The sequence below is a fragment of the Saxophila tyrrhenica genome, assembly GCF_035928015.1.
Source record: "Saxophila tyrrhenica strain CCFEE 5935 chromosome Unknown scaffold_3, whole genome shotgun sequence".
Taxonomy (NCBI): Eukaryota; Fungi; Ascomycota; class Dothideomycetes; order Mycosphaerellales; family Extremaceae; genus Saxophila; species Saxophila tyrrhenica.
The window spans coordinates 1,136,536-1,145,218 of record NW_027041735.1 but is presented as its reverse complement, the minus strand read 5'-3'; the positions used below and the strand labels follow the sequence as shown (position 1 = coordinate 1,145,218).

The window sequence follows — 8,683 nt, the reverse complement described above, 5'->3', positions numbered from 1 at the left end:
AGACGCTATAGATCTTATAGCGCTTATTACTCTTTACCGTACTATCTTATAGGCTCTTCTCGACGGCGCCTAGAGACTAGTAGAACTCGATCGCTTAAGTACTAGCGATAAAGTCTTTCTAGAGCCTAGAGAAGGGTACTCGTTACTATATAGCGCTAGAAGGAATTATATAGTACTCGCGATTCTAGGACTAGACGGCGGGCTTCTCTACCTATCTATAAGGACTAGAGTAAGGGATCTAGCTAGGTAACCGGCTTAGGGGCTACTAGGCTTAGGGGCTACGTAGGCGTATATATAGCGAGGCTCTACCTCTTAATTAAAAGATAGAGATTAGTCCTATTATATACTAACTATTCGGTATACGGGTATTCTATATATTACTATATACTATTTAAGCTTATTAGCTTATACTATCTATTATAATCCTATAAGATAGTCTTATGTAATTAAGGTTAATTATACTTCTTTAGAGAGTTAGGTAATAAGTAAATAAAGGTAAGGATACTAACTTAAGCCTAATTAGTTATAGACCTTTTAGTAAGATTATAATCTAAGTTAAATATAAGAATGTTAGAGATATTCTTAGTTCCTATATACCTATCTATATCCTACTTAAACTCGCTACTTATTAAGCGCTCGCTACTTAATAGCCTTCGAGCGTTAAGTACTTACTACTCGATTACCGTTAAGCGTTAAGTAGTTTAAGCTTAGACCTCTCTTATCTAATTAGCTTACGTACTACTTCTAATAGTAAAATCTCGTAACTTCTCTACTATATTTATAATACTATCCTTAAGGCTACTCTTCTACTAGCTTTACTTCTTCGTATTACGGTATAGTAAAGTAGTATAGTACCTTCTATAGGATATTAGTATAGTACTTTAGGTAGATAATAGTAAAGTAGGTAACTTATAGGGGTAGATTCTATACTAAGCGTTACCCTTCTACTATTACCTACCTAGCGCTAGTATATTAGAGATATAGAACTCCTACTAGTAATATATAGGTTAGCGGAGCGTATCGATATATAATATATCGCCTAATAAGCCCTAAGTAAAGGAGAAGTAGGCTAATATAGAGAAGAAGTAAAACTAGCGTAAGGTAAAGCGCGGACGTACCCTAATACTATTTAACCTAGGCGTTTAATCTAAGGAGAGTAAGAAGGAGGTAAAGAAGGCGAAGAAAGCTACTAGGGCGGAAAGAAGCGTCGAGTAAAGCCCCTATTATACTTTAAAAGACGGAAATACTAATAAAGTTATCGCCTAAACTTTTTAGAACGATATCGGGAGTCCTACGGTCGGTACTTATAGACGTAGTAGTAATTTTCATAGCTTATATTAGGCTCGAAATAACTAAGAAATTCGGGCTAATGTTCCTTCGGGCTTAGGAGGTATCTTGTTAATCGTTTTCGGTCCCTACGAAGTAGTGTCCGCGAATACATAATTACGTAGCGTATACTATATACTCCGGCCCCGGTGGCTAAAGATAGCCCGAGTAAGGACAGAATCTCTCCAACCTCTCTAGCTGCACAACCGTATAGCACGAAGAAGAAGAGACGATTGAGCGGCTAACAACCATCGTGACTTATCACATTTGACATCATGAGTAGTATTAAAGACTACAGGCTATTGCAATACGATGAGGTCCTCAAACGCTACCCACCAGTTCCGTCGGATTCATCTCACACCAAATCCATTGCGAGTCAAAGGCCATATCTTCCGGTGCTGGTAGTATTGGACGACGATCCGGTGAGTGAGCTCATGGACAAAACTGTATTGACGCCACGTGACTCTCACGTGGCGTCTGGCCCCGTTCGCCACCTTGCTCGATGACCTAAGACCTTTGCTGACTCTTTTGCCCATAGACTGGCACACAGACTTGCCACGATATCAACGTGCTTACAGTATCGGACCATGAGACTCTGTTGAAGGAATTTCGCTCTAGTCCGTCTGGCTTCTTGTAAGTACTGATGAGTGAACGGGTTCTCCAAGACACGATCGAAGACTTTACCTCGCTCTAACACCTCATGCCTGCTATTCGCAGTTCAGAGACATGTGCTGACTTTTTGAACCATCTGTTATTTAGCATTTTGACCAACTCCCGTGCTCTTCCAACCGCAGAAGCCCGCCAGCTCATCACCACCATCTGCCGTGCGGTCAAGGATGCCGCAGCTGCGGCAGGGCAGGAGATTGAGATAGTCCTGCGTGGCGACTCCACCCTCCGTGGACACTTTCCTGACGAGCCTGAGGTCGTTGAAGAGGTGCTGGGCCAGCACGACGCATGGATTCTGGCACCGTTCTTCGAGCAGGGAGGTCGCCTAACGATAGACGATGTCCATTATGTTCGAGGTCCCGAAGGCGAGTTGACGCCTGCGGCCCAAACCCCATTCGCCAAAGATGCATCATTTGGGTACTGCAACTCGAATCTGCGCAGATACATCGTCGAGAAGTCGAACGGTCGCATCACCGACGACCGCATCTGCTCTGTCAGTATCGCAGACATACGTAATGGCGGAGCACAGAAAGTATGCGAGAATCTGATGAGTGCTCCTCCACACGCTGTCGTTATTGTGAACGCCATCGCCACTTCAGACATGGAGGTCTTCCTTCTCGGGCTGCTGGAGGCTCGGATGAGAGGGAAGCGCTTCTTGTATCGTACTGGCGCTGCTTTTGTCTCAACCCGTCTGGCGATTGAGGAGATACCGCCACTCAGTCCAAGCTCGCTGGCCATGGATATTTCACCACGAGCTCCGGGAGGGCTCATCCTCGCCGGTTCATACGTGCCGAAGACTACTGCGCAACTCCAGGCTTTGACCGACGGTCGCAAGGATGTTTTGGAGACGATATGCCTCGAAGTGAAGGACTTACTGGATGCCAGCACCGCACGAGCAGCTGTCCTTGAGGCTGCCGATCGAGCAGGCGAGGCAATACTTGCCAGTCGGGACGTGCTGGTCATGACCAGTAGGGAACTCATTACCGGCAAGGACGGAAACTCCAGTCTGCGGATCGGGCAAGCGGTCGCAGATGCTCTAGTCCTTTTCCTACGCCTACTCATTCCTCGGCCGCGATACATTATAGCTAAAGGAGGGATTACGAGCTCAGACGCTGCCAGCAAAGGGCTTCGCATGCGACGAGCAGAGATTTGCGGTCAAGCGGCTTCCGGTGTTCCGCTATGGCGCTGTGACGAGAAGTCGTCCAAATATCCGGGCGTGCCGTTTGTTGTCTTCCCTGGAAACGTTGGGCAAGACGGAACACTACGAGACTTAGTGGAGCGATGGTCAATACCAGAAAAGTCCACCCAGCCAGAAATGCAATATCAAAACCTCGGATCAACTGGTCTCAAAGTATCACGAGTCATACTGGGCTGCATGGGTTTTGGCAATCCCAACTGGCAGGGCAGTCCATGGGTGCTCCCGGATTCCGAGTCTCTTCCTCTGTTAAAGAGAGCATACGACACTGGACTCAACACATGGGAAACTGCTGATACTTATTCGAATGGCCACTCTGAGCTAATCATCGGCAAAGCGATGAAACAGTATGATATCCCTCGCAGCAAGGTCGTGATCATCAGCAAAATCTACCACCCAGTCCTCGAAGACACACCAGACTTGCGATCGCAACCAGCAGCCAACGATGGGCCGCTTGCGAATCAAATGGGCCTGAGTCGCAAGCGTATCTTCGAGGCGGTGGAAGGCTCCCTCCGCCGCCTTCAGACACCATATCTCGACGTCCTGATGCTACACAAGTTAGATGTGGAAACACCAGTCGAAGAAATCATGCGCGCTTTGCACGATCTCGTCGTGGCGGGTAAAGTCCATTACCTAGGCGCTTCCAATCTGCGCTGCTGGCAACTGGCCAAGATGCAGTTTACGGCCAAGATGCACGGCTGGACGCCCTTCAGCTGCATCTCGCCGCTGTGGAACCTGCTGTATCGGGAAGAAGAACGCGAACTGGTCCCTTTCTGCAGATCCGAGGGCATTGCGATCCTACCCTGGAGCCCGCTCGCGCGAGGCCTGCTTGGACGACCATATCACAAACAGACAGCGCGGTCACAGGTAGATGCGAAAACGAAGCAGTGGTTCAAGGGTGAACAAGATGAGGCAGTGGTCGGTAAGCTCGAGGCTTTGGCGGAGCGCAAGGGGCGATCGATGGCTGCTGTGGCGACTGCCTGGTTGCTGCACCAGGGATCGTGTCCTATCCTCGGGCTCGCGACTGACTCGAGAATCGAGAACGTCCGCGAGGCTTTCGCCGTCGAATTCGAGCCTGGTGAAGTGCGAGAGCTGGAAGACGCTTATGGGTCTGTACAGATGATCGAGATGTAGACGATGGTTAGACCTGCACTCTTTGAGACAAGCATGTGCGCTGACATGGAGCTGCTTCGCTGGTGGCAAAAACACAGCATTACGTCGGAGCATGCCATTTTTTGTCGCACTATAATACTGCTGTCATGTCCAGCATGGATAATCTGTCTATCATTTTATTCATGCAGTTAATGGAGGCAGAGGTGCTTGAAGAAATTCGGAGACTTTGCTGGCGAAATGGCAACTGCTGCCTAATACACCAGAAACGATGTCGGGGCCGACTGGAGTAAGATCGCGAAGAGTAGGTCTGCCAGACTTTTTCAGTCGCATGTTGACCATTCGACACAGCAACAGCCAAACTGCGTATACATCAACCACAGCATGGGGCGGTTCAACATTCACTGCCTCGCAACATCTCGACGATGGAATGGTGTCCGAACAGCTCAGCAACCTCAAGAGCCGTCCGTCCACACGAGTCGCGAATCGAGACGTCAGCACCACTGGCCAGCAGCAACTGCACCACGCTCGCATTCCCAATTTTGGCGGCCTCGTGAAGGGCAGTACCCAGGCCAGAGACTTTCCACACCTCGTACGAAAAGACGTCACCTTCGTACACAATGTGATTGATGTCCAGTTGGCAGCGTTCAAGCACCATTCGAACGACCTCTTCGGCATCGCCCGTGGTGCGCATTGCTGCGTTATGGAGCAGCTCTCCGCGGTAGGGTGGGTTAGAATGTGCGAACAGGAGCTCGATCACCGGGAGTGGCGCTTTGAGGACGGCGTTGGAGAGAGGAGTGATGTCCATCTGGCAACGTACGTTGGGATTTGCGCCTTGATCGAGCAACCAAGACACAAGCTTGAGGTCTGCATCTTGAGTTACGGCGAGCCTAGTACACATGATTAGGCCAATAAAACATGTAGATGAAGGATCGAAGCTTACCCGAGCAGAGACCGAGAACACCACTCCATCTCCCTGTTGATGTCCCATCCATATTGCAGTAGCAAAGACAAGATCTCGGTAGACTTCTGTCGTACCGCTAGCTCCACGGCGAACATGTTTGATGGGGACACCTTTGGATAGCAGCATCTCGACCACGGCTTCGTCTCTGGATCTGATGCCCTCGAGGAGACAGCCTCGAAGGTTAACGACCGGTACACCTTCGCTGGTCAGACGTTCCACGGCCCCCTTCGCGGTGTACAGGCTTCCAGTCGCGCATGCTGATTTGGCTTCTGCAATGTCTGTATCCGGGGGCAGTAGACGTCGCAACTCTGAATCAGTCAAGCTCGGAGTGTCGCTCAGTGGGATCGAGGTTGGTATGTCATCCATCGTTGGCATCGGTTCCGTAAGGCACAACGAGCCGCACAGGAAAGAAAGGTCAAAAGTACCCTCACTCGAGGTACAAGGGTGCCCCGCCTTTCTTCATGTGAGTTTGATGGCGAGAAGAGTGGTACGATCACTGCACAGAAGTACCGTCTTCCCCATCCGCCTTCCCAACCGCCTCCACCCACTCCCCAACTCTCACATCCTTCCCCCTCCCCTCAACCAACGCAGCATGCACCCCAAACAACACCCTCCCACCCACCCTCCTCGTCTTCGCCAACGTACTAAAAGGCTCCCGATCCCTCTCCGCGCTCTCCTGGTCCACACAAACCATCTGACACCGCCGACACCCACCCAGCACCTCCAGCCTCGGCCCTTCGCCCCCAAACTTCACGCTGCTCCACTCGTCTTCTGCCCACGGCTGCTCGAACCCAGGCGAGGACTCCGCGAGCACGATGTTAGCCCGGAAGACGGAGGGATGGGCCGCTTTGCCGCCGTGGGATTTGATGGTTTCGTTGAGGCGGTTGAGGGAGGAGCGGGTGATGATGAGGATTGGGGATTCGTTGGAGAGCATGAGCGGCCGCGGGATGCTGGGGTCGGGTTGGTGGGCAGGTTTCAGGTGGACTTTGCTGTGGCGGAGGGTGGAAGAGGTGGAGTTGAAGCGGGCGAGGGTGCAGGGGACGTCGAGGGCGAGGGTGAGGAAGTCGGCGATGGTGGGGGAGGAGTAGGTGAGTGTTTCGATCGAGTCGCCGCAGACGGACGCGTTGCGTGGTTTGAGGGGTTCGGTGTAGAGGGCTGGGTTCCTGGAGAGCGGGACTGAGATCTCGTTGCCACCGCCTGCGAAGGTCAATCGTAGCATGCCAGATTTGAAGTCTAGGTGTGGTCGGAGGAGCGCCATTCGTGGATACTGCTTCTGACTGAGTGCTTTTCCAGCGCCTTGGTGAACGACACACCATTCCCGATCCCATGCCAGTCCTTCTGATCGGATCTCCCAGCTCGTGCCACACGGTACACGCATGCCGCCGCAGCTCTTAATCGGGTACACCGTCAAGCTTTCCACATAAAGCCTCTGCTGTGGTCCCCGTACCGGGCAAGGCATAGGCGCTGGCTCCGGTGGCACTTTGCACACGAAGAATTCCTGCACAAACTCCAGAAACCGTTCGACATCGCCCATTGTACTCATGGCGCCCAGACTCACACGTACAACACCCGTAGGCTTCCCATTCAGCACATCGTCCTCACTCCCACATCGATGGCCGGCCGAAAAGTTCTCCTTGATCTCCCAAGGCGCCAGATCGAGCGCTGAGGCAATCCCGCCAGGATTGCACACACCTCCCGTCCGTAGATGAATGTTATGTATCGTAGCCAGCTTCTCTACCTCCGAGTTGCTGACCCAGTCACCATGCGCATCGAGCAGGTTGAACGCCACGATCGGTCCCTGAGTCTTCCTCTTGCCGTACGTAGATGCAGCATGCTTGTGGACCTTACACACCGCCCTCTCATTCGCATACTTCAGCGCCGTCAGGCCATCATGAAGCTCCTTCGCAAGCATAGCAGTATGTCTCGAAACCCTCTCCAGACTCCCGAACAACTCATCATGCGTATCCAGCGCGGCGTCCAAAGCAAGAATACTATGCACCGGCAACGTCCCGTCTTCAAGCCGATCATGCAGTTCTCCAGACTTCTTTGCATGCCATTGCTCGCCCATACAAGCGACCATATCCACCGTTCCACCACCGAAGAACTTCCGTCGGTCGAAGATGTGCGCTGCTGACTTCTTCACGATCACGGCACCTAAGTCCGGGAAGCCAAAGATCTTGTAGAAGCTCAGAATAGTAAAATCCGGCGCCGCATCCGCATCGCTCAAATCCAGCGGCGAAGTCGAGACCAATCCCGCCGCATCCAACAACGTGAAAACCTCCCTCCCACCCTTCCTCGCAGTCTCTCTCACCCGTCCACACCACTCCATCGGCAACCGGCGACCGTTCATATTCGACTGCGCCGGCCAGCTGAACAACATCCTCCCCTCCCCTCCCTCCCCCTCTTCCAACTCCCCCTCTTCCAACTCCCTCAACCACGCCTCCACCCCTTCATCCCCCACACACCGCGAGTCCTTCGCAACCTCCCTAACCCCAACAAGACTCGTATGCGAATCCGCATGATACACATACCCGAACCCCTCGCCCTCGCGCAATCCCTCCGCCACCAACTTCCCCCCCGCCGTAGCATTGGCCACAAAAACCACATCAAACTCCCCCGTCTCCGCGCCGAAAAACCGCAGCACCCTCTGCCGCACCCGCTCAACCATTTGCGAAGAATTCATCGACGAAGGGGAAGCGGAGTGCGGGTTTCCGTACAAACTCCCCAGCATAGAAGAATGGAAGCGGTCGAGCAAAAGACGAGCGGCGGGGGTCGCGGCGGCATGGTCGAGGTAGATTGTTTCGGGGGAGGGTCCTGAGAGCATGGGATACTGCTGCTGGCGCATGTGGGAGATGTAGGTGTTGTAGTGATCGGGGTCCATCGTATTTGGAGTGGCCGGTGATGCCATTGTAGAGATTGCTTCAGCCAAAGTCGGTGGGAAGAGCAGAGGGTCGTGGTGATGGCGGTGATGCGGGGGGCATTTGGATCCCTTTCCAGTGTTGTTCGGATGATAAGGTAAGTGCTTGATGGTGGCGACGGGACGGACGTGAAGTGGCAGAAGCAAGCAAGTCGTTCGGAGGCGGCCGATAAGCGATACCACGACCTCACAGGGCAAGAACGACCCTGGAAGAGCTTGGCATATAGTACCCTCGATCACACACTCATCAATATCCCTCAAATTATTGAAAGGTCTTCGTTGATCATAAGATAATGCCATAGTCTCGCAAAATCTATCAACCACCTAACTATCGTACAAAAGGACATCTTCCAACAAAAGAGAAACAAGCCCCAAACGACAGGATATCACATCGTAACCCTCCCCCTTCCCTTCCCGTTCCCACACAACACCCAAGCGCCATGCAGAAGTTTTGTGGCGCAGTCTACTCATACACTTCCACTCTCATACCTGCCCGTACTTTTGT

The 8,683-nt window shown here is 52.1% G+C and overlaps 3 protein-coding genes across 3 annotated transcripts; 1 reads left to right on the top strand and 2 right to left on the bottom strand.

Moving 5' to 3' along the window:
• Positions 1-1,601: 1,601 nt before the first annotated feature.
• On the top strand, positions 1,602-4,321 carry LTR77_002396 (uncharacterized protein; the record flags this gene model as incomplete). The annotated part of the gene is made up of 3 exons (XM_064799655.1): positions 1,602-1,748; positions 1,865-1,959; positions 2,086-4,321. The coding sequence occupies 3 exons, from the start codon at positions 1,602-1,604 to the stop codon at positions 4,319-4,321; spliced, it is 2,478 nt and encodes an 825-aa protein (XP_064662410.1).
• A 370-nt stretch (positions 4,322-4,691) lies between these two features.
• Positions 4,692-5,627, bottom strand: LTR77_002395 (uncharacterized protein; the record flags this gene model as incomplete). The annotated part of the gene is made up of 2 exons (XM_064799654.1): positions 4,692-5,105; positions 5,241-5,627. The coding sequence occupies 2 exons, from the start codon at positions 5,625-5,627 to the stop codon at positions 4,692-4,694; spliced, it is 801 nt and encodes a 266-aa protein (XP_064662409.1).
• A 127-nt stretch (positions 5,628-5,754) lies between these two features.
• Positions 5,755-8,169, bottom strand: LTR77_002394 (uncharacterized protein; the record flags this gene model as incomplete). The annotated part of the gene is made up of 1 exon (XM_064799653.1): positions 5,755-8,169. The coding sequence occupies one exon, from the start codon at positions 8,167-8,169 to the stop codon at positions 5,755-5,757; it is 2,415 nt and encodes an 804-aa protein (XP_064662408.1).
• Positions 8,170-8,683: the final 514 nt, after the last annotated feature.